The sequence below is a fragment of the Phascolarctos cinereus genome, unplaced genomic scaffold (genome assembly GCF_003287225.1).
Source record: "Phascolarctos cinereus isolate Bilbo 61053 unplaced genomic scaffold, phaCin_HiC Scaffold_4;HRSCAF=312, whole genome shotgun sequence".
NCBI classification, from domain to species: Eukaryota; Metazoa; Chordata; class Mammalia; order Diprotodontia; family Phascolarctidae; genus Phascolarctos; species Phascolarctos cinereus.
In genome coordinates this window covers 211,573,783-211,600,099 of record NW_027555847.1, presented here as the reverse complement: position 1 = coordinate 211,600,099, position 26,317 = coordinate 211,573,783, and the positions used below count along the sequence as shown (strand labels likewise).

The 26,317-nt window shown below is 36.6% G+C and overlaps 1 protein-coding gene across 3 annotated transcripts in view; it reads right to left on the bottom strand.

The window, feature by feature from the left end:
• Positions 1–25,946, bottom strand: part of CYTH3 (cytohesin 3) — a 145,539-nt gene extending 119,593 nt beyond the window's left edge. For all 3 annotated transcript variants that reach the window (XM_078152900.1, XM_020965339.2, XM_078152901.1), the window contains exon 1: positions 25,655–25,946. In XM_078152900.1, the coding sequence (XP_078009026.1) occupies positions 25,655–25,691 (37 nt within the window). In that variant the 5' untranslated portion in view covers positions 25,692–25,946. The remainder of the gene's footprint in view (positions 1–25,654) is intronic.
• Positions 25,947–26,317: the final 371 nt, after the last annotated feature.

The following is a 26,317-nucleotide window of genomic DNA, read 5'->3' as shown; positions in this document are numbered from 1 at the left end:
GGGAAGAAAGAAGGAAAGAAGGGAGGGAGGAAGAAAGAAAGAAGAGCATTTATTAAGCAGTTATTATGTGCCAAACACTATATTAAGTTCTGGGGATACAAATGAAAGACAAGTTTTATATTTTAATAGAGGAGTAGGCATATTTCGAGGCAAATCAAACCACCACTGCCACCTTAACCACCACTGACTTCCTCAGACTCCAAAGGAGATAGCCCAGCACTGTGAGCCCCAGAGCCTCGGAAATAGCATTGCTGCCCAGATCACAAGCTTTACTTCTAGCTCCTACATTAAATTGCTTCTTGAATTTTTCATATATTGATGGATGTATAATCCTCTCACTCTGAAGAAAATGTTGGTTAAAAAAAGATCATGTTCGGTTTGGGATATTGCATTTCCTTTCAGAGAAAAGATAGCATCCCATTGCATAAAATTAGCACAGAAGGAATGGGAAGTAATTCCAATCAGGAGAGAAAGGGAAAGCTGTCTAAAGAGTCACATATGGGTACCAAGTAAATTCACTGACAAATTTAGATTTGAAAAAGACATAGTAGATAAGGTATGAAGGGATCACAATCTGCACTGGAGGACAAAGTGCCCACTCTGAAGAGATAATTTCATATTAAAGTAATGATAATCTTGAATTGAGTTTGGAAGAAAGGATGAGAAAGTTAAGGAGATATGAAACCATTCTATACCAGGATCAATTCATGGAACTGGGGATATTTACCCAAAAGAAAAGCAAATTTTTTTATTATATTACCTTTTGTGTGAATCAGATGAGTTAACGTGTGTATGGAACTTCAAAAACCTTAAAGTATTATGTAATTGCCAGCTATTATTATTATTTTATAGACTTTTTGAAAAACATAACCAAGAACATGTATTTTGATCTTAATAATGTATTTATTCAACAGAAACAGGGTTTTTCCCGTCCATAACTGAGATAATACATTATTCCATTTTATTCCCCTTTTCATAGCTCTTTTTTATATTTAAGTCTACCATCTAGCTAGAATTTCACTAAGGTATAATATAGTATGAAATAGAGGTCAATACCCATTTTCTAACAAATTGCTAACCAATTATCCAAGTACATTTATTAAATAATTACTTCTTTCCCCAGTTTTTATCTTCTTTGGTTTCTCCAAGACTAACTTTTTATGTTTTCTTAATAGGATATTTTATATCCCTACTACACATTCCATTTATCTATTTCTCTATTTTTTACCAATACCAGATAATTTTAATGATAATTACTTTGCAAATATGTTTTAAAGTTTGAGAGAATAGGAAACCCTCCAACAGCTCTGTTTCCTAGTGTGTCCCTTTACATTCTTGTCCATTTATTTTTCCATATACATTAGATATACTGTACTTTCAAACAATAAAATAAAATTAGAATTAAATAATAAAATTATTTAAAATTAAATAATTTGTCTCCTTGCGTCAAGTCTTCAATCTGTACTTCACAAAGCTGCCAAACTGATATGCCAAAATCACAGGTGTGATATGTTACTCCCCTGCTTGAAAAAGCTTCAGAAACTCCTTATTGTCACTGGGACAAAATAAAAATTCCTCTACTTGACATTTAAAGCCTTCACAATCTGGCTCCAACATTTCCATACTGATTTCATATTATTCTATCACATACTCTACATTCCAGCCAAATTGGTCTCCACAGAATCATATCTATTCAGAGCTAGAAGGGATCTTATAGGATATTTAGTCCAAACCTCTCCTTTTACAGATAGGAAAGCTGAAGCCCAAAAGGTTAAGTGACGTGCTCAACGTCCCACATATAGTATGTGGCATGGCTGAAAATAAAACCCAGGTTCTCTGACTCTGACACCAGAACTCTTTTAATCACATTACTGTTCCCTCAACGTGACGTTCCATCTCTATCCCATACCCTTACGCCTTTGCCTAGGCAGTCCCTCTTGGCCTAGAATGCCTTTCCAACCACACTTTCATCTTTTAGAATACCTAGCTCCCTCCCAAGACTCTGTTCAAGTGCCGCCTTCTATGAGAGCTTTTTCTTGATCTACTCAACCCTTTACCTCCTTTCCCCTGTTATTGGTGTTCTTCCCCCCACTACCAAATTACTGTGTATTTCGGTATTTCTTTATCTATGAGTTATCTCCTCCTGGCAGAATGTAAGCTTTTTAAGGGAAGGAACAAATTCAGATTTGTCTTTGCATAGTGCCTCCCACATAAATGTTTAATAAACTCTTGTTGGATTGAACTGAATAACAATAAAATAATCAACCCAAAGCATGCCCTGCTAGCCTTCTACCCTGGACAGTATTCCAAATGCCCTAGACCAGATGTTCCCAAACTTTCTCAGTTTATCCTGCCCTTATCATCTCAGTAATTTTTTCATATTGCCCCTAGGCTAAAAGAAATACCTAACAGTTTTGTTTATTACATAAGTCCAAACAACTTAAATTATGTTATGACCGAACAATTTAGTAGCTTTTTTAAAAATTATATAAACTGAAAGAAAAATATTTTACTTCATTCTTAAATAACCATAATTATTTACTAATGGGAAATGTGCAACTGTTGGGACTGTTCTGTACAACTTCTCTAAACCTTGCAATCAGATTAGATACCCTCATTTCTTGTTTCATATTGATTTTTGTGGGTTATTTGCTTTTTATCACAGCAACCACCACAAACCCAGCTTCATAAGATATAACATCACAAATAAGAGTAGAAGTGCTCACTGGCTAGCACTATTATTTATGAGTTCTGATAGGGGTCTTTTTTGTTTCCTTCAAACTCTAAATAAACCTACTCATGCTTTTTTTTGGGGGGGTGGAGTAAAAAAGGAGAGAAAGATTTGTTTAGCAGATAAATGTAAGGGCAAGTAATGAAAGAGAAGTACAAAAGCATGACACCATCCTATACAAACATAGGAAAACACTGGAGGGGATATGAGAAAACAGGTACACTAATATATTATTGGTGGAGCTGTGAACTACTCCAACCATTCTAGAAAGCAATCTGAACTATGCTCAAAAATCTATTAAACTGTATATACCCTTTGGCCCATCAATACTGCCAATAGGTCTATAGCCCAAAGAGATGAAAGAAAGAGGAAAAGGACCCATGTGTACAAAAATATTTACAGCAGCTCTTTTTGTTCTGACAAAAGAATTAAAAACTGAGGGGACACCTAACAATTGGGGGATGGCTGGACAAGTTATGGTATATGAATGTGATGGAATATTATTGTGTTGTAAGAAATGATGAAGGTAGTACAATGGATAGAGCTCTGGCCTTGGAGTCAAGAGGACCTGAGTTTAAATCTGGTCTCAGACACTTGACACTTATTAGCTATGTGACCCTGAACAAGTCACTTAACTCCGATTGCCTCACCAAAAAGAAAAAAAAAAGAAAAAAAAAGAAATGATGAGGGGATGGTTTTGGGAAAGGCTGGGAAATGATGAAATGACGCAGAGTGAAGTAAGTAGAACCAGAACAATCTATACAATGACAGCAATACTGTAAAGATAATCAACTTTGAAAAACTCAGCACTCTGATCAATACAATGACCAACACAATTCCAATGCATTCTTTTTTAAAAATTTTTATTTTCAGTTCCAAATCCTTTTCCTCCCTCTACTTCCTCCTCTACCACTGATAATACAAGAAATACAACACCCATTATAGACATGAAATTACAGGGGGCAGCTAGGTGGCACAATGGATAGAGCACCAGCCCTGGGTTGAGGAGGACCTGAGTTCAAATCCGACCTCAGACACATAAGAATGACTAGCTGTGTGACCCTGGGCAAGTCACTTAACCCCACTGCCTAACCCCCCCAAAATATATATATATATATGAAATTACACAAAACATATTTCCACATTAGCCATAATGCAAAAAAAAGCAAGAAAAAAAAAGAAAGTGAAAGGAAACCATACTTTAATCTGTAATCAGAGTTCAGCAGTTCTCTCTCTGGAGGTGGATGGCACTTTTCATTATGAATCCTTAATTCCAAGGGATTCTTTATGAAACATACTATGTCCAGATAGATTTGAGAGTACAAACTGAAGTACATTTGCTTCTCTTTTTTTTGGAGGGGGGGTAGGGGCAGGAACATGGCTAATGCGGAAATTTATTTTGCATGACCATATATATCTGCAATGGGTTTTGTTTTTCTTGCCTTCTCAATGGTGGAGGAGGGACAGAGAAGGGAGATAATTTGGAACTGAAAATAAAATTGAATTTAAAAAATAAATAATAGATTGTCAACCCCTCAAGGGGCCTTTTTTTGTATCCCTAGTGCTTTGCACAGTGGCTGGCATATAGGTGCTTAATAAATGCTTACTGATTGACAAAAAAAAAGTGTCAGGAGTGTTAAAGCTCAGAATGAGATGAGTCTGGCAAGGAATGCCAAGATCAACGAAAAGGGGTTATTTTCATTGTTCTGGAGAAAATAAGAATAAAAAAAAGGGAACAGGATCTCAGCTCAAGTTGTATGGCATAATAATAGATGATAGGGAGAAAAAAGAACTTCCCAATTTTTGATATTTTTTTATTTTGCTTTCTCTGCCAAGAAAAATAACCTTTGGGTGAGAAAGCATAAAACAAAAATGGCTAATAGGAAGTTGAAACTCAAGATAAATATGGAATGAAAAGAAAGCATCTACCATCCCTTGATGAGTTCCATTCACAAGATCCAAATGGACCTGGGGTAGTGAAAGAACTAGCATATGTGACTGATAAGCTACTGTCAGTGATCACTGAAAAGATCATGGAGAACAAGAAAGACACTACTGACACCTGGAGAGGAGTGATTTTCAATAAAAGGAAGAGGGTGTAATTTGAAAACTGTAGGGTGGTGAAAATTTCAGAATTATTTTTAATGATATTATAGGGTTTTAGTATAAAACTTGACTAGTTAGTAAATATCTAGAAAAGGAAGACAGCATGGGTTCAACAAGAATATGTAATACCAAATTAATGCTATTTCCTTTAATGATAGGATCATTAAAATATTATTAGGTCAAGGAAATTTTGTAGAAAGTTTACCTAGATTCAACGAAGCATCAGACAGTTTTTCTTGCTATCTTTCTGTTCAAGATAGAAAGATATGGGCTACACAATAGCACTGTTAGGTGGATTTGGAGCTGGCTAGCTGACTAAATCTAGGGAATAGTTGTTAATGGGTTAAGACCAACTTGGAGAGAGGCTTCTAGGGATCTGATTCATCCCTTTGCATTATTTAATACTTTTGTAAATGACCTAGACAAAGGCACAGATGCTATGCTTATCAAATTTGCACATAACACACAAGTGGGAGGGATAGCCAACATTCTGGACAACAGAGTCAGCATGCAAAATGGTCAACAGGCCAAAACACTGGTCTTAATCAATTATAATGAAATTTGCCTCAATATTTAATATCCAAAAGGTTATGTTCATTAGTAATATTTTTTGTTCCCTTCAGTGATGCAAACTGTAACCCATCCACGCCCACCAATCAGTTGCAACTCTCTCCACATTTTCCCATAAATTCACCAGAAGAGTTCCACCCAACACGGTAAAGGTCTCTTCCTTTCTTTTGACCTAACAAGGACACCAATGAATCACACAATCCATTCAAAAGTTATGGTAACTAAAGAAAGTAGTATTGTAGCTGCTCCTTGCTACCTGACAGTGCTACTATTAAAATATTGAAACATTCTGAGATAGTTCTCCTATAGACCTATCAATCTCAGGTAGTTATATAGGTAACTGCTGTCAACCAAAGCAACTCCAGAACACTGAAGAGTTTCAACTATTCTGTGAAAGTACATTGGGGCCAGGATCCTTTAACATTCCTCTATCTTGGAAATAATGCAAATATAGAAACTGAAGAAAAACAAAGGTAGATAATAAGCTAGAAAAGGAACCAGAAAATATCATTCCTTTACCTTTGCAAAAAATCACTGCCCACAGTAAATCAAGCCTGTACATTCAAATGCCTAGTACAATTAACTCTCAATCTTGTTTTCAAATTCTTATTGGCATTAATAACTATTCTACTTAATTGAATACATTGTTTACTGGCATAAAAAGGACCAGTTTGGTTTAGCAAAAGCTAGAAAAAAAGCCTTATGGGCCCAAAGAACTTTCCCTTTGTCCTAAGAAAATGGTGAAATAACAAGGTTAGAAAGAGAGCCTGTTCTACTTCAGATGTGCTAGGAGATATGATTAATAAGCCACTTAGAGTGATCATTCAAAGATCATGGAGAACAGGAAAGACACTATGGACTGAGGTGGAGAGGACTAATTTTCAACAAAAGGAAGAGTGTGTAATTTGAAAACTTTAGGATGGTGAACTCGACTTTGGTTTATTATTGGAAAAATTCCAGAATACATTCTTTATAAGATTATAGGATTTCAGATATAGAGCAGACTAGTTAGTAAATATCTAGAAAAGGAAGCCAGCATAGGTTCAACAAAGAAAAGGTCACACCAAATTAATGCCATTTCCTTTAATAACCAGATCACTGAACTATTATTAGGTCAGGGGAATGTTGTAGAAAACTTACCTAGATTCACCAAATTCCATCAATTGGAAGAGTGCTGTGGCTATTTGCTACATTCAGGAGCAAAAAAAGTTGATCTGAACAAGAAGGTAAGAAAGTTGGAGAGCTATATCTTTAAAGTGTGGTGTCATTATTTTTGGTTTTCAGAAAGCCAAGAATATCCATACTTTAATATAAATACAGAAATTCCAAAAACAAACTGAAATATTTTTTAAATTACTCATGCTACTGTTCTCCAATAATCAATGTGTGATAACAGACACCCTTTGGACATGCAATAAAAACTCACTAGTTATGATATTACAGTAAGTTATATGGCACTATTTATAAAAGTAAGACTTAAAAGGCACAATGATGCTGTAAAAATAATACTGAAAGGGGTATCTATAAAAATTTGGGAATGGCTGAACCAGTTATGATATATAAATACGATGGAATATGACTATGCTATAAAAAATTAAGGGGACAGTTTCAGAGAAACATATATACACACATATATGTACATACATGCATATATATATGAATAAATACCTCCCTATATATTAGACAATGGCTAATAACAGATTTTGTGTTGCTTGACCATGCATATTTATAACTTTGTTTTTCTTGCTTTTTCAGTGGAGAGGAGGAGATATGGGAGGAAGAGAATTCAGAGCTGAAAAAATAAAATTGAAGTTCAGTTGTTTTTTTAAATGCTTTATTTTAAGCCACAGAACCTAAGTTCAAATCCCAGGTGAGCCATTAAGTACATGACCTCTGGTAAGTTAACTCAGTTTCTCTGGAATCTGTTAAATAAGAGGGCTGAACTTCTAAGGTTCCTTCCAGCTCCACATCCATGATCTCTGAAGAGGGCACTACAGAAAAATATTATTTCGAAATATAAAATGTTGACTCAGATTCAAAATAAAATACAGGTTAGGCAATCATAAGTACATGAAGACACAGCCAGAATGTTTTCAAGTAAGAAAAAGAAGAATGGGAAGATTAATAAATTCTAATAAATAAGCAGAATGACTCTATATAAGGACAACATTGCTCATTCAACACATATAGCAGTAGTATCAGACTAAAATAGAAAGGCAAGACTACTAAACTATGCATAAGGATCCCTGAAGGCAGCATACTGACTTAGAAAACCACACATTAGCATTATCTATATTCTACTATATCTTTATTTATTTTGTTAAATATTCCTCAATTACATTTTAATCTGTTTCTGGTCACTGGTATTTGACACCTCTGACTGTACAGCACAAATTGCCAAAGGGCACAGTGTTCCTACAGCTACAAATTCTCAATGAATCAATCCCAACTCTCTCATTTTACAGAAGAAGAAACTGAAGTTCAGGAAAGTGCTGTGACTTGCCTGTTATTTATCAGTCAGAAATAAGTTAGGGGCTTCATGTGACTGAACATTCTTTTGGCCAGGTTACAGTTGCTCTTTCCTTTTATAAAGCGGATTCCTTATACTACTTTTGAGACACCAAAGGAAAATGCTTTGGGTAACTTCAGAGCTCCTGAGATCCAGGTAAGGAATTATTTTTCTGACCTGGGCATAAATCCAGTCTGAGAACATAATCCAAGATTAGATCCAGGATAGGGTTTCCTCCCTTGTATGCCTGACAGTGCATATTGCTAGGCTCTTTGGTTCATAAAAGTAGGACTGGGTTCAGTGAATATAATAAAACCTGAAAAAAAAATATTTTGTTGAAATTGGGTGGTCCCCATAAAGACGTTTCCAAAAAATGAACAACAAAAACCTTTTCTTTTTATAGCATGATATTACTATAACATAAAAAAATTGCTCCCAAAAAATCTGCTTCCTAACAAATTCTTCCCTCCCACCTCAGGCACATAGGAAAAAAATAAAAACAAAAAAAGCTATCTTTTAAATTATAAAAATGACAATGAAAATATGTACACTATCCCTACCCATTTCTGCCTACACCTTGCCCTGTTCCATAACCATTTGAAAAATAACCCTATAGGTTTTAAATCTTTTTTTTTCACTATAGAGTGAAAGGCAACAAGGCAAAACCTTGTTGAACAATTTGTCCTAGGAACATCAATAGACAAAAGAGAAGTCCATAAAGCTTATAAGCAGATTTTCAAAAAAGCTCTCTTGAGAAAAAAGTTTCTCTGCAAATTCAATGCCCTCAAACAGAACAAAGATTTTTCTCTAGGCAACATGGTCCCACTTCAAATGCAACTATATTGCTCCTGTCATTTCTAATCAGGATATTACAACAGTACAGATGGAAGGTTTCATGTTGACTTCCAAATGATTAATGAAATAAACTTGCCAAGGAAGAGATAGTGACAACTGGAAAACACATATAAATGGCAGATACCTTGCATCAAAGGTCCTTTTAACTGGATAAGTGATGTAGTAAATACAATGCTAGCCTTTGAGTCAGAAAACCTGACTTCAAATGCTGCTTCCAACACTTACAAATTGGATGAGCAAGTCACTTAACCTCTCTTAACTGTTTCCCCATCTTCAAAATGGAAATAATAACACCTAGCTCTCAGAGTTGTGAAGATCAAACAAGGTAACCTATATAAAGTGCTTTGCAAACCTTATAGTGCTATATTAATTTTAGGTACTATTATTATTATTAAATCCCCTAACCCAACACCATGAGATGATGGTTAGTAGGCTCTCTGGCAAACCTTTATTTTCATCTACTCTTAGGCAGTTAAGTGGTGAAGTGGATACAGTGCTCTTCCTGGAAATCAGGTAGACCTGAGTTCAAACCTTACTAGCTGTGTGATCCTGGACAAGTCACTTAACCCTGTTTGCCTCAGCTTCCTCAACTGTAAAACGGGAACAATAGTAGCACCTACCTCCTAGGATTTTTGTGAAGATCAAATGAGATAATATTTGTAAAGGCCTGAAAAATAGTAGGTACTTATTAAATGCTTGCTTCCTTCTTTAACTAAAATACTCTTCAACTAATACCAAATCCCAATTCTGACGATACATAAAATTGTATAGATACTTTGCATAGATACAACCTTATTTGGAAGTTAACAGCTTCTCACCCTTTTAACTCTTTACTGTTATAGCTACAAGGAATTCTGGAGCTCTGGAACTGAGAGTATAGTGAGGGAAGTACTTTGTCAATCCATTCATCTTTTTTTAAACAGGGCTCTTTTGTTTAAAAACGATAGATGGCTGGAGGAAAGTCACCTTAAAGGTTATAAAATGTTTCTGATTTCAAAACTAGTTTCAATTTTTCTTATTCTGATTAATCAATTCTCAAGTAACTACCTAACATGCTTTGATTGCTATGATCCTAATTTCATCAGTCAGTGTACTAACACCTTGGGCCACATAAACCCAAGAAGATCACTTGAAAATGCAGCCTGAGATTTCAAGGAAATTTACCTACAAAATTCCATACAAAAGGAAGAATAAAATCAGCAGATTACTAAAGGGCTGTACAATTTCTTCACATGAGCATCGCTCTCAAATAGTTCCCTAAACCGGATGTCTGGCTGCAATTACAAGAAACCTGAGAGAGCTGGCCTCCTTAACATAAAACAAGCACAAAATGTTTCTAAGACAAAAAAAGTACACAGAAACACTAGTTTTTAATTGTATTACTCACCAAAAATAATGTTAAAGTATATAATTCATCTTCAGTTAAAGGAATCATAGAATCACTAATTGAAAACTGGAATAGACCTTACAGTTTGTAATTTCTAACTACCTCACCTTCAAATAAGGAAACTGAGGCCCAGAAGGGTTAAGTGACTTGCCCAGAGACCTTTAGCAAATAAGAGTCTGAGCTGGGATTTGAAGGCAGACCTTTAGAAATTCAGATCCAGCACTATATTCACTATACCATGCTGCTTCTCCCAAACTTGAGTCTTGATAAAAGGACTTTTATAGTAATTATGTTACTGCAATGTGCTTTTTTAAATCCTTTTAACTAAACCATTACTTTCATTCTTCTTATGAACTTTCTCTACTCTGTATAGATAGATACTTTTGAACTAATTTAAGAAAATTGAGCCTTGCTTTCTTATCTAGAGTCCAAGATATATCCAACATTAGACACCATTTCCTTCCTTTTATGTTAATAGAATAGCATTTCAAATTCAGTGGGACTTATTGCTTTTCATAAGTTAGTATCTTCTGCTTCCCATCCTAAACAGTTTGCTAATTTTGTGTGCACTCTACTTGTATGCGTATGTGTGTATATGCATACACGTACATATACATGTCTATATATAATCCTACTAAAGGAAAAAAGGCATCAGAAAATGTTGGAGCTGGAAAGGATCTCAGAAATCATATTATTTGGCACCTTTCTTTTATGAATGAGGCATATTAGAGAGAAGGGCTAACTTGCCCAGGGTCACACAACTAGTAAGTGATGAAGGCAAAATTTGAACCTACTCCTGATTCTTAGTTCAATGTTCTTTCACTAAACCACAATAACAAACAAAATAAGTATTTCAGGATGAGATTCAAATCAGAGGTCTGAAATTGAGACTACTTCCTGTAGCTTTTTATTACATACTTTTAAAGAGTGTCATTTTTTTCCCACCCTGCCCTTTCCTTTATTAAATTTTCATACAATGTCTTTGGTTTGACCACCACCGGACATGTGAACAACAACAAAAAGTTACAGCTGGATCCTGTATTAGTCCCAGCTGAAGCTTAAATTGCATTTTTAAAAATCCAATAGGAAAGTGGAGGGAGAGGGAGGGAGAGGGAGGAAGAGAAAGGAAGAACTTTTTTCCTTAGAGATTTAAGATTTGTTCTTCATCCAAGGATATGCCAGAAACATTTGTCTTTTGTACTATGTAAATGCATTTTCTCAACTGAATTTTCAACTCTGAACATTCATTTTTTAAAATGCATTTGCAAAATTTTAAAATAAAACCTTTACTACATAAAACTAGAAAACTAATCATTTCCATATGGGTTTAAGTCTAACATACCATTGTGAATATCCCTTCCAAATTCACCCACCCACACACTCCACTGACATTTGAGCTTTAAAAGTAACTCTTTTTAGTTACCAGTTTGAGCCATGCTTCCCACAGAAATGAATATAACTTCTTGGATCCAGGTAAAAGATTCAAAGAGGAACTATGGTTTCTAAATAAAAAGCAGCAAAATGAAAGAACACAGCACTAATCTATTCTACCTGTACATGTAACTGCTTCAAAAAGACATATCTAATCAATTTTTCCAAATATTCACTCATTCAAAAACTATAAACACAAAAGGCCTCTAACCAACTCTGCGTAGCATGTGACAAAAGAACTGCAGGTATTTATTTTAGACACTATATATAAACACTGGCTCAAAAAACAATGTTTAGACTCAAATATTTAATGAGACTAGTATATACACCCCCAGAAAGTCATTTGAATACAACCAAAGTGTTCCATCTCTAGGATCCAGATATTCTCTCTGGCTGTCCCCCATGCCTGGAATATTCTCCCTCCTCCACTCCAATTACTACCTCCCTGGTTTCCTTTAAGTCCCAACTAAAATATCACCTTCTACAGGAAGTCTTCCCCAACCCCTGTTAACTCCAGTGACCTTCCCTGTGTTAACTGCTTCCTATTTATCCTGTACATAGTTTGCTCTGTATATTATTTGCTTGCACATTGTCTCCCTTATCAGACTGCAATCTCCTTGAGGGCAGTGACTATCTTTTGCCTCTTTTTGTACCCCTAGCACTTAGCACAGTGCCTGCCACATGGTAGATGCTTAATAAATGTTTACTGATTAAATGATTAATCTTCATTTTTCTGTACCAAAGGCAGTTAGAACAATCAAAGTATCAACCATACAGCTTTCAAAAGCTAACCTACGAGAAAAAAAAAACAGATAATTTTGACATAAAGTATCCCTTTCTAGACTACAGGAATCACTGAACCTAAGCAGATTTAGCCCATCTAAAGGACGAAGGCTATTTAAGAAAATGGAGTCCTCTCTAGCACCATTCATTCCTCCATCAGAATCACCCGTGAAGAAGTATTAAGTAAAAACATGGGAAAAGTTCGCCTATAGTACTGAATAGTGAAAATATTTTTACCACTGATGTTATTATTGTACCAGCTGTCCACTGGATACCTCTACCATGCCAACATCTTAAACTCAATTTGTGCAAAATAAAACGAATAACCTGCCCTTCTCTATTTGTGCTGATGGCATGACCATTCTCCTGGTTTCCAAGGCTCAAAATCACAGCCATTCATCTTTAATTCTGCTTTCACCTCAACCATCTACATCCAATCAATTGCTAAATCCCAGCAATTTTAGCTCTAAAAATCTCTCAAATTTCTCCCTTCCTTTTTATTCCCAATACCACCACCCTAGCTTATACATTTGTGACCTCTCATTTGGAATATTACAATAGTCTCCTAACTGGTGTCCATGCCTCTGCTCTTCTCTCTCTAATACATCCTTCACATCTCTGCTAAGTTATTCTTCTTAATGCATGAGTCTCATCTAATCTAACCTTCTATCCTTATCTCACATTAATTCTCTTCGCACACACTACATTCCAGGTAAAGTGCATTATTAGTTTTTTCCTTAACTGTTCATGTCCTATCTCACCTCTGCCCAGTTGTTCACATCATTCCCATGTTTAGAATAGACTCACTCCACATTGCCACTTTACTGAAGTCCTTTCCTTCCTTCAAAGCCTACCTCCTCCATGAATTCTTCCCATGAATTTCCCCAGCTAGAAAATCTCTATTAGATCTCACCTACAAATTTATCTCACTCTAACTTGTACAATAGTTATTTGTTTGTCCACAGATCTCGTCCTTCTACTTTTTATTTGCTTCAGTGGATCTATGATCTTATCAGTGTGGCTATTAAGAGTACAATCCATCCACACTTTCTCCTCCTATGAGACCTGACATTGTCTACATCCTCTCATAAATTCCCTAGAGAGGTACACTAATCATGCTGACTGCATTCCTTTAGATAACTTAACGTAGTATGGATATCACTGACATGTATGAGACATCCATAAGTTATCCTGCAATTTCATCATATTACTGGTCCACCTCTTTTTCCTAATTATACTGGATTATAATATCCTTTATACTACTTCTCCTTTGTAATTCTTTATTAATAATAAGTTACATCTCAATCTTACCTGTTTCGTTCTCATGTCCTTTCAGCCTATATAGTTTATTATCATAAAGATTTTACAAAGTTGAAAAAGTAGGTATGTAGATAGGTAGTTATTAATATTTTCTTGATCACCTTTGTTTATTAACACTATTGTTTATTTTATCCACAATTTTTTCCCAGCATTTGATACCCTCTCTTTTTTTTCAGTTATCTTAAGGATTAATCCCTAAATGCCCTTGAAATTGTGCTGCCTCCATCTTGGACCTCCCCTATATATATCTGTCTAGTCCAGCTGCTTTTCCTAGCTTGCCTTTCTTTAGAACCATTTGTACTTCTTCATATAGTACCCTTGGGACTATGATAGTAGAGTCCTAAAGTGTTGATTCCACTGTCATGTTTGTTATAGAAATTTTGACAGATATCTTCCAAGTGTCATAATTTGTTGTTCTTCCAGTTTTTACCCTTAAATATTCTTGGGATAAGCTGGCCTGAGTTTCTCGCCAAACTTTCTACAAACTTTTTTTTACTTCATTGCTTCTTGATGTTTTATAAGACAATATTGCTCATCATTTTTCACTGCCCTCCATCCCTAAGATTTTATAAATGAGTATATATTCTAAACCAAGCTGTACCTGGCTGTCATAGAATCTCATCTGTCAATTGTTTGCCGACTAAGCTAGTTTCTTTGCTCCTTTGTTCTACTTATAGCAAATGATTTACTTCATTTAAGCCTCCTTAGAAACAATAGCTAAAATTTATATAGTTACTATGTGCCCCACACTGTGCTAAGCCCTGATTCTCACAACAACCCTGGAAGGTAGGTACTATTATTATCCCCATTTTACAGATCAGAAAAGAGGAAATTGAGACAAACAGAGGTCAAGTGACTTGCCCAGAGTCACACAGCTAGAAAGTTTTTGAGGCCCAATTTGAACTCAGGTCTTACTGACTTCAGGTACCATGGTTGCTCTTTTCACTGGATCACCTAGATGTCCTCCTTAGGAAATAGTTTTAGTCTGTGTCAGTGTCTGTTATTTTATCCATTTCAGTGTCAATAGATTATTTAAATAGGTCAGGTTGGAGTTAACCTCAATTTTGACGGATATCTTCTCATTTTTACTCATTTTAATTTGGTTTTGATTCTTAGCTCTAAGAAATCTGTGGTCTGGCTATACACAAACAATTGCTGTAAAAGAACTCAAAAGTTATCTTAACCAACTCCTTCATTTTACTAATGAGAAAATTTAGAGCCAAAGAGATCAAGTAAATTGCCCAAGGTCAAATAGCTAGTGAGTGGCAAAAAGAGAATTTAAATTCAGTTCCTCTGACTCCAAATCTACTTTTCCATAACCAGTCTATTTCCTGTCTGTTAGATCATATTCAATTTCACTTTCTGAGATGTTATTTGATGCCCAAGACATCTAGTACCTCCCAACTTGATTCTTAAAGAAAGTATTTATAATACACATACACAAAGTTTCTGTAACATCTACAAGCCATCAGTCACTCATTTCTTACTCTTGAACCATGTTTTCCAATATCTTTTCACTGTCCTTCCCTATGTTCACTTTTGCATTAAAGTCATCCAATATTAAAGTATATGTTAGGCATACCTACTTCTACTCTACTAATGGTAATTATGATAATAGTAGCTACTATCATTTTTACAGTATATAAAGAATTTTGTATACAGTATCTCATTTTATCAATTTACAACAACTTCTACAAGATAAGGAAATTAAGGATCAAAGAGGGTAAGTGATTCACCCATGGTCAATGGCATTATTTGAATTTAGGTCTTTCCTGACTCAAAATATGTTGTTCTTTCTGTTCCTTGAGAGCAAAATATTCAGTCCAAATATCTGTCCATCGTTGTGCCTCCAGGAGCTTGGTCTATGCCCAGCACATAGCAGATATATAACATTTACTAAGTGCCAACAATATGCAAAGCACTGTCCTGGGTACTGGAGCTACAAAGTAAAAACAAATTACCCCAGGCCCTCAAGGAGCTTTCATTCCCACTTGAAAGGCACTATATGTATATCAATAAGTATAGTAAAAGGTAATTTTAGGAGGAAGAGAACACTAACAACTGGGAAAATCAGGAAAGCTTCATGACAGAGGTAGCACCTGAGGTGATCTTGGAAAGAAGAATTCTGAGACATGGAAATGAGTCAGGAGTGAATTCCAGGCCTGGCAAATAGACTGTGCTAATGCACAGAGATAAGAGATGGAATTTCTGGATCTGAGAATAATTTGACTAGAATGTAGAGCACACAAAGAGAAGTAGTTCAAAATAAGTAAACCTTAGTTTAAATCTAGCCTCAGATGTTTACCAGCTGTGTGACTCTGAGCAAGTCACTTGATCTCTGGATGCCTCAGTTTCTTCATCTGTAAAATGGGGATAATAACAATAATAATAGCACCTACCTCACAGGATTATTGTGAGGATCAAATGAAATCATATTGGTAAAGTGCTTTGTAAACCTAAAAGTGCTATAAAAATGCTATCTATTATAAAAATAATATTAAATAAATCTGAAAAGGTAAATTACAGCCAGATCTTAGAGTACCTTAAGTGTCAGAATGAATATTTTGTGATTATCCCAGAGGAAACAGAGTAATCAATGAAGGTTTCTGAGCAGGGTATGACATAGTTAAACCTGTGTTTTAGTAATATTATTTTGGCAGCTGTATAGAATAACAGTAGGAAAGAGGAGAGAATAGAAGCAGAAAAAACAATTAGAAGGCTATTACAGTACTAAAGTTAAGATGTGCTGAAGGCCTGAAATTGGGGGGGAGGGGGAGCTGATACAGCAGAGGAAACAGGATAGGTTCATATGAGAGATGTGGCACCTAAAGCCTTAGACATATTTAAAGACATATTTTTGGATATGGAAGATGAAGGAAAGAGAAGAGTCAAGGATGACACTAAGGCAATAAATCTAGGAGACTGGGAGGATGGAGGTGACCTCATCCAAAATAGGAAAGTTTGGAGGAATTGAATAATATACCAACTTTTTCAGCTTTCTAATAAATTTAAAATAATCCTCCCAGAGAGGAGGAAATTCTTCGTTAGAAACACTGGAGAGAAAATAAACACTTCAATAAAATTGTGCTACTGGGGAAGGGCGTAGGGGGATGGGGAAGGTCTGGCTCTGGAATCAAGAGAACTTGGTTCATATCCTTACTCTGACACTTATTACCTGTGTGCCCTTGGCCAACTCCCTTCACCTCTCTGAGCCTGTTTCCTCATGTGTAAAGTGAGGGGATTGGACTAGATGTCCTCTTAGGTTTCCTTCTGCTCTAGATCTATAATCTTTATACTTAGATAAGCAGCTGAAGAAAAAATGGAAAGCTCATTTATATGGTGGAGTAAATTGATGGGATAAGAAATTGCGCAGAAAGATCTCATGTAATATGAAAAGACACCATGGAAATGTAACTTTTTGCACCTGTAGTGTTTTTCCAACTTACTATGACAGGTCTTTGTGCCTATAATAAATTGAAATTGGATTGATCCTGACAGCCTGTTTCAAAACTTAAAAATCCACTAATTTTTAGTGCTCTTTAATTAAAGAAAAAGCTCATCCTGTAAAATCAGTCCCTGAGAGCTCCAGGCATCAATCTGGCCTAATATTTCCTGGTAACTAAAACTTAAAAGAAATACTAGCTAGGAAAATAAGAATAAAGAATTTCTTCCTGGAGATGTACTCTCAAAAGGGAGCCAAGCAAAATACCTGGCAGTGGAATCAACCGTGATAAGTCTCCTGAATGAGCTCTTCCCTCAGTTACAAGTGGGTGGCCCCTGACAGTGTGACTCTCCCATAAGAATGAAACAGTTGTTTAATATAGTACCAGGCTTTACAAAGAAGTCAGAGAAGGAAGATGACACTTTGGCCTAGAAAACTGGCAGAAACATTGACTTCCGAAACAAATATCCTACAGTGTAGTGCAGCTTGCTGCTCACCAGGAATCTTATCACCTGCTAAAAGAAAGGGTGAGGAAAAGTGAAAGACCCAGACTTCTTTGTTGGATTGAAGGATAGAGGTAGGAAAAGATGGCTGACTGCAAAAAATAGATTTTAAAATTAAATGCTGAGGTAATAGCAGGACCCACATAAAACTTTTCAATTTATGTTCTTTCCAATTATATACACACACATATATACATAGGTTTATGTGCATGTGTATAAATAAAAATCTATCATGTGTACATACCACAAATGTTTTGCCTGTCTAGTCAAATTAATGAGAATTAGGGAGGCAAAAGAACAATTATATAAGCCAAATATGGAGGGAATACCAGCAAACTTTCTGGTGAAGGGAAAAAAAAGTACCTTCTGGCTGCTTGTCATCATCAATGAACATAAACAAGAAAGTATTAATAAACTAGACTGAAGTACATTTAAAGAAAGGACTACAAAAAGGAGGGAAAGAATACAATTTGGGTAACTTTTCAAAAAGGTAATAAAATCTTTTATTAGACCCTTACACAAGGGATATCATGTACATGTTAACAGCTATTCAATCCAATTAACCAAGTATTTATTAAGCACCTACTATTTGTAAGGCATTATCCTATGCACATAAAAAGACAAGGATGAAATATGATACCTGATGTCAAGGTGCTTATATTTCACTGGTGGATACAACACATACCCAAATAAATAAATATAATTTGAGGAAGGTGAGAGCACTAAGAACTAAGTAAGGGGTTCAGAAAAAGCTTCCCAAAGAAGATACAAATGAGCTGGGTCTTGAAGGAATCTAGAAATTTTAAGAGACAAAGGTGATGGGAGGGAGTAAACTCCAGGCATAGTGGACTGACTTTGTATTTAAAATTTAAAAGTTGAGCTTTATAAAACTTTAGTTTTCAAAGTCCATAGAAAGAATAGGATTATTTTAATGACTCCCTGATGCCAAGAAAATTGAACCAATAAATAGCATTATCCAAATAGGAGGTACCTCTAATTTTAAAATATAAATAAATGAGAAAAAGAACTTCATTTCAGCATTTTATGTCCTCATTAATATATTAGTAAGTGCTTACTATGTGTAAGCAATACTCTACTAAATACTATACTAAATACTAAAAGACAAATAAAGGCAAAAACAATTCTGCCCTCCAGGAGCTAACATACCAGTGGGGGAAACAATATGTAAATAAATTAGGTACATCAAAATACATACAGAATAAATAGGAGGCAACTTTAGAGGAGAAGATTCTTGCATCTGGGATACCAGGTGCTTGTTAAGTCTTTCCTCAAAAAGTCACTTGGAAAATATGAATTCAGTGAGAGAATATGCCAAAATTTTAGTGTGAGTCACTAAAACTTTCAATTTTTCCATATTCTAGCACAGAGTCTATTTAGAATTGGAAGAAAATTTAGAGGTTATCAAGTTCAATCTCCTCATTTTACAAAGATGAGGAAACTGAGAACCAGAAAATTTAAGGGACTTGCCCAAAGTCACACAACTACCAAATATCTGAAGCAGGATTCACACTGAGGTCCTCCTGACTTCAACTCCAATGTTCTATCTACTATACCAGTTGTGTCAAAATCAAACTGAAACAGATCCCTGAGACCCACATGAACCAAAAAAAATATAAATTAGCATTTTCTACATTGTATTATATTTTTACTTATTTTGTTAAATATTTCCCAATTGCATTTTAATCTGGTTTGGACTGCACTTCAGAGTGGCCCTGAGTTTGACATCTTTGCATTACACTGTGCTTCTTCTATGTCATGTGTCTGATTTGTTCTTATCCGGGTAAATTAAAATTTATTTAGTGAAACTTGAAAAATTTACTTTTCAGTTTATTCTTTAATTTTTTTCTTCACCAAAAACTAAAAAAAAAGTTCTATCTTTAATATTTTGTTAAAAATACACTTGAGCACTACTCTCTATCATTATACTTGTTAAGGTGTAATGCATTTTGCTTCTCAGCAAATGTGAATCTATGCATTTGCTGAATGAAACTCAACAGATTTCTACCAAGGGAAAATACATATGTGTAGGTGTTCATATATGTGTGGATATCAAATAATATGAAAAAAAATCAGTTATCAAAATAATGCTCCAAAAAGGCAATCTAGCTGACTTTCCAAAATTATAAAAGCACATGCTCAATGAAGCCTTATTAAAATTCTACTTACTGAAAAAGATCCCTAAGGAACTGTTTTTAGAGGCTGTGGAGATGATACAGTGTTAGAATATATGAAAGAATCCTATTGTTCTATTGTCTATGTACCATATTTATGTGTACAGCAAGGTGCCATAAAAATAGAACAAAATGAAGTCTTTATTTAAAAAAGAAAATTATGATCCTATTTTACAGTCTCAGATTAAGAGCTGTTTTCTATATATTATGTTTTCTAGGAAAGTAGTTAGACAGTCTATCAGCTACACTAGTACTTACTGTAACTGTAGAAATAACTAAATGGTTACAGTATTAATGAAACTCCATTATTATCAAATTATGGTTTTAAAGAACCTCTAGAATGTAATATAATAAATGCATCCCAGATGTCCACCAAAAATGAAAACAAGATTGTTTTTATTTTGTAGCAACCAAATAGGTCAACCCATTTCCTTCTTCAGACAATTCTCAGAGGACCACAGATTCCACTCAAAGAGCATGTGTTTTAAATGTAGCTGTCCACAGAAAGAGGAAGTGCTGCTGTCCAAAATAAATGCAGAGTGTTATATTTTCCCATAGAACCCAATTTTAAAGGTGGAGTAAGGCTCTGTCATATGCCAAACACATATGAAAACTAAAAAATTAAATCAATTATTCAGACATTTGGAAGTAATTCACTTAGTTTAATGGATAAAGCACTGAATTTCATATCAAGACTTGGTAAAGGTAAATTCCACAGTCTTCTGAAGCACCTTAACTAAAACAAGTAACAGCCTTTTTCAATAACATTAATTATTAACCTAATATTAATCTAAGTACCTATTGAAGTTTGGTTCCTTCTCAGTCCAGTTTCAAAAGACAATATATGCTTCATATCAGTATAAGGGCTAACATAGTAATTAATAATTACAAATAAGACAAACTTATAGTTTAGCTAATAACAAAACTATCTCAGGTTCAAAAAATCACATATTTTCCTTCTCACTTTTAAATTTTAAGCAGTTAGTTCAGTAGACAGCAGTTAGTTCATTGGACTTGCAATTATGAAGGTTTGAGAACAAATCCCTCCTTCCATACTTAGTAGCTGTACAGCCCTGGGCAAGTTACTTAACCTCTCTCAACCTCTGTTTACTTACCTATAAAATAGGGATAATAATAGCATGTACCTCATCTGGCTGTTGTGGAGGTCAAATGAGATTACCTACATAAAAGTACTTTATAAAGTACTTAATCAACATACCTGCCTTTGTATTTATTTAGATTATTCACAGTTTTCCCACCATCTCAAAAATATTTAATATCTTTTAATTTCTCAAATTCTTAGTATCTATTCTCCTATTTTCCTTCTACCTTCCTTTCAAAAGCTTCATCATTTCTAGATTACAAACAGGGAATCATGATTCTTAAAAGTTATGCTTTGGGGACAGCTAGGTGGTGCAGTGTATAGAGCACTGGCCCCGGATCCAGGAAGACCTGAGTTCAAGTCTGACCTCAGACACATAAGACTTACTAGCTGCGTGACCATAGGCAAGTCACTTAACCCCACTGCCTAACCAAAAAAAAAAAGTTATGCTTTGCCAGAAGCTTTTTTTTTTCTAAATAAACCTAGTTACCCCAAAAAATTTATGTTGGGAAAATTATAAGCCAAATTATCATACTTTATCACTGGCAGATCACAAATTATTCCTGACCTTACCCATGTTACTCTATAAAGCCAGTTTACTGTCTGTATATTAGTTGCCAAAAACACAAAATTAGCTCCTATGTAATTATTTATCACCAATTTAATATTAAAGTCAATATCAATATCAAAATTCTGTATCAACAATTCAAAATGAAAGTCATTTTAAATGCTCAACTAATTTCAAAGAAATTGGGGGAAAAAAGAAAAAAGAAAAGAAACAAATCTCTTATACATTCCCTGGATCAACTCCATAATGAGAAATACAATAACAAAAAGAATTCAACCAAAGGTTAGGATTCAAATTATATAGTCTAGAAAACAATGTTCTATGCAAATACCAAGAACTAAAAACAAGTGTATAAAAAAATAAGTATAAAGTCTACTTTTTAAGAATTTAAAGGAAGCAAAGCATTATATAATTCATTTTTGCTCACAGCTTCCTCTTTGAAGAGTGAAAAATGGACTATACATAAAGACATTTGTATCTTAGCCACATATTATTTTTCTGTGACACCTTTTCAATTAACAGAACATTGTTGGCAATCTGGTCATACAGAATTATAGTTTAAGGATAGTTTTTGAAAAACAACTGTGAAACAATATGGATCTGAAAGTCAACAAAGCCTTTAAGGAAACTGAAAAATCCAAAAGTTACATACCACATATATACAGTGATTTGTCCTTACAATTTCAGAACCCCACTCATCACCTTTTCTAATTGCCTAACCCTTCTTCCAACTACTATATACACCAACCTCATCTCTCTGATTATCATTTAGGAGAAAAAGATAGTAAATGTACACTAGACAAACTTCAAGGTTTGCTGCATTACAAAAGTATCAATCAAGTCTGTTCAATTTTCAAGGACCTTTAGCCCATGCATCATTACCAATGAAGACTTTTTAAGTTCTCCTCCTTACTTTGCCAAGATTCATTTTATGACCAGATAAATCAACCATCTGTTAAACAGGAATAAAACTGACCTCCCTTGGAAACAATTGAAAATACTTTCAAAATTCAAAGTGGGCTACATTAATGAATCATCATCTCTGATTATGATATGCCACTTGAAGAAAACATGATTTTTTAAAGAAAGTCATTAGAAAAATCCACTGCTAGATATACATTAATAACTGTGTCAAGAACTGACTTGAAGGCGAATTAACTTTTTAAAACGGGCATGCGAAAAGTTAAATGTAAGCATATTTAATTTATAGTGTGGCCAGCATATAATTATGATCCAGTCAGTCAATAAAGATTTATCAAGCACCTACTATGTTCCAAACCCTGTATTAAACACTGAAGATACAAAGAAAGCAAAAGACACTCCTTGCTATCCAGGACCTCGGAGTTTAACAAGAGAGACAAAATGCAAATAACTATGTACAAACAAGCTATATATACAGAATAAATTGGAAATAATCATGAGAGGAAAAACTAGCATTAAGGGAAAACCTTCCTGGAGAAGGCTAAGATTTTAGCTGGGACTCAAAGGAAGCCAGGAAAGCCAGTAAGTGAGGATGAGGAGGGAGAGCATTCCAGGCATGGGAGACACTCAGTGAAAATGCCTGGAGTTGGGAGATGAAGTATCATGTTTGAGGAACAGCAAGGAGCCCAATTCCACTGAATCAAAGACATAGCAGGGAATAAGGTGTAAGAAGATTGGAAATGTAGAGGAGGAGGGGAAGGTTATGAAGGGTTTTGTTTCGAAAAATATTATCTTATTTAATAAGAATTATGCATTATAAGGCTGAAAAGGAAAAACACAAGAGCCTTCCACAACACAGCACGGAAAATAACTTTTGACGAAACAAATCAGAATCACAGGATGCTACAGCTGGAAGGGACCATAAATATTAGATAGTTTAATCCCCTCATTTTACAGTTGAGGAAACTGAAGTTTTGAAAGGCTGACTTGCCCAGTCACATTGGAACTGGCAGAGCCAAAATCGGCATCTCCATCTTCAAACTCCCAAGTCCACTGTTTTCTCCAGTACACTATATTGCCCACAAAAAAAGGTTATTGAATTGTATCCAATGACATCTTTAAAACATTCCAAATGCCTTCAACACTTCAAAGTACATATTTAACATCACAGTTTGTTTTAGCATTCAACAGCTGAGAGGCAATATAGAATAGTGGATAAAGGACCTGACTTGGAGTCAGGAAAACCTGGGTTCACTACAAGCTGTATGTCTATCCCCAAGAATAGATTCCTCACCCAAAACAAACCCCACACCAAAACATCAATAGTGTGTTTAGGCAGCTTGGCTGTTAAAGGCTTTTCAACTAGATTCCTTCCTCACCAAAGAACTTTTATAAACAACATACCCACTTGGTGTCACAAAGCTGTCCCTGGCTTTAATTGCATGTACTTGAACTCTTATGGCTTATGCCAACTATTTCTCAGACTAATGGCAACATTACTTCCTTCAGCAAACACATTTCCTCTATACTGTAAATTTCAGCAGGCACTTTGATTAACCATCTCATTCTACAACACTACTGATGATTATTTGTACTGACAACAGCTAAGCAGCCATGATCAGTATCAGAAAACAAGCTTCCTAAGCTTCGAGGGGTTGAAAATATGAAAAAATGAAAAGAGTCATACTTTGAAGGGTCCTAAATTGCAAATTTGCTTTCCTTTTCTTTCCTCTATAACAAAGGATATAACATGTCAACAATTCTTTAAAAGTTGTTCAATTAATCACCTTCATACAATTCAGAGAATACCAATTTAATTCAATGATAAACATCAATACAATGATCATACTACATCATTAGTATTTAAGAGACAAGACAAAATGTTTCAAATTTTATTTATGACAAATACACAGCTTCCAGCAAACATCAAGGAGAAAATGAGAAAAGGCAGAGAAATCACTGGACCATGCCCACCAAGTACAACAGACCTACTTTACTAGTGTAAAGGCAGAGGCCAAAACTTCTTTTTCCCTTGCCCTGCTTTCTACCTGGCCTGCCTGCTACAGCTCCTAACAGCTCCGTTAGCAGAGAGAATTTATTTTCTCTTTCTATGAAACACCAACTTTTTTATACATGTCAAATGATCAACGAATAAGTAAACATAAAACCTCCTCTCGTACTTGCTGTTCCTTTAAGCAGTGTTAATGACTCAAATACCTTAAACAACAAAGTCAATATTTTCCTATTTTTCCTTCATTTCATCTTTCCCTTTACCTTGGAGTAAAAAAAAAATAGACTACATAAAAACTTATACTATATGGCCTAAAAACTTATATTTATGTCCCTCAGAGCTTGACAGGCCCCACCCTGCCGTCATGGTCTTGGGGAAAAGGAAAGGAAAAGTATCCTCTAAGATTAAAAAGAAATAAGAAATTTCTCATGGGAAATACGAGGAGGGATGAATACCAGGCTTCTCCCTGAATAGATGGAAGAAATTAGGGTTTTCCTCTGACATCTCTATCCCAACCCAATTTTAATGACATTCCTCATGGTTCTCCTTATCTCCCCCCACACACACACACACCCGCCATGGTCTTCTATTTTCACTGTTAAGATCTATCCCCAGTCCTTATAGGGCAGTTCTCTGCAGATCCCTCTCGATTCCCACAGATCTTTCCTGGAGGTCCCTTCATTACTGCATCTCCCCAGCTGAGTAATCTTACTGTGGCATCCCTAATCACCTTCAGCCCACAATCCCCATTACCTCGAACGCGCCCCTCCTGCTTTTCCTTGTTTCCCGGACTCTCCAGCCTTGTTTTTTTTCTGTTCTCGTCCCCTCCCTCCTTACCCTTCTTTCTACATTCTCCTTCTCCAGCCCCCCCCTCACCTTCCCAGACCCTCCTGCTCCAGCCCCCTGCCCCACTTCCCGTGAGTTCCCAGGTATCTCCTGCTATCCCCAAGCTGCCTCGTCTACGGTGCCCACAGCCTCCTGAACCCCTCTTCTGCCCCCTGCACCCCACTTTCTCAGACGTCTGGCTCCATCCCCCCAGTGTCCAGCGCCGGTCCCTGCGGCCCCTCAATGCCTTCCCACCTGGGCTCGGTCCCCGTCCCAGCCCCTCGGTCCCCGTCCCTCGGGTCTCACCCTCGGCGCCCTCGGTCCCCATCCCTCGGTCCCTCGGTTCCCTTCCCGAGGTTCCCGGGTCGACGCTCCGCTGCCGGGCTCGGGGCACTCACCGCCGCCTCCGCCGCCGCCTCCTCCTTCTTCATCCATCTTGGGGCTACACCAGCTTCCAGGGAGCCCGAACCCCCGGAGGGCGCGTCGCGGGAAGACGCGGGGCTGCAGGCCGGACCAGGAGCAGCCGCAGGCGGGGAGTCGCCCGCTCGGGGCAGCGCCCGGAGGTCGGCTCGCGGCTCGGGGCTCCCGGCTCGCGGCTCCTGGCGCTCGGCTCCGGAGCCCCGAATCTAGGCTCCTCCAAGCGCAGCCGGCGACGACGACTCTCCCCCGGGCCGCCGCCGGCCCCGCCCCGTCTCCCTCCGCCCCTCCGCCGCCATCGTCACGTGACCGCGGCCGGCCCGGCCCGCCCAGTGACGGGTGACAGGAGGCAGCCGCGAGGCCGGGCCTGGCGCGGGCGAGGGTCCCGGGAGGGGTCCTGGGGGCTGGGCGTGGGGCCGGACCCGGGCCCCAGCCCCAACCCTACATTTTCTGGCAACCCACTCGGAAACGAAAAACTAGGTGGTCGGTCACGGAGCTCTATGGTGGCGAGAGCAATGCCTCCTTTCCCGGCCCTGCTGTGACAGGAGCAGTGTCTCCTATCTCAGCCCTACTGTGACAAGATCGAGGCCTCCTTCCCCGGCCTGTCCGTGACAAGAGCCATGCCTCCCTCACTGCCCTATCAC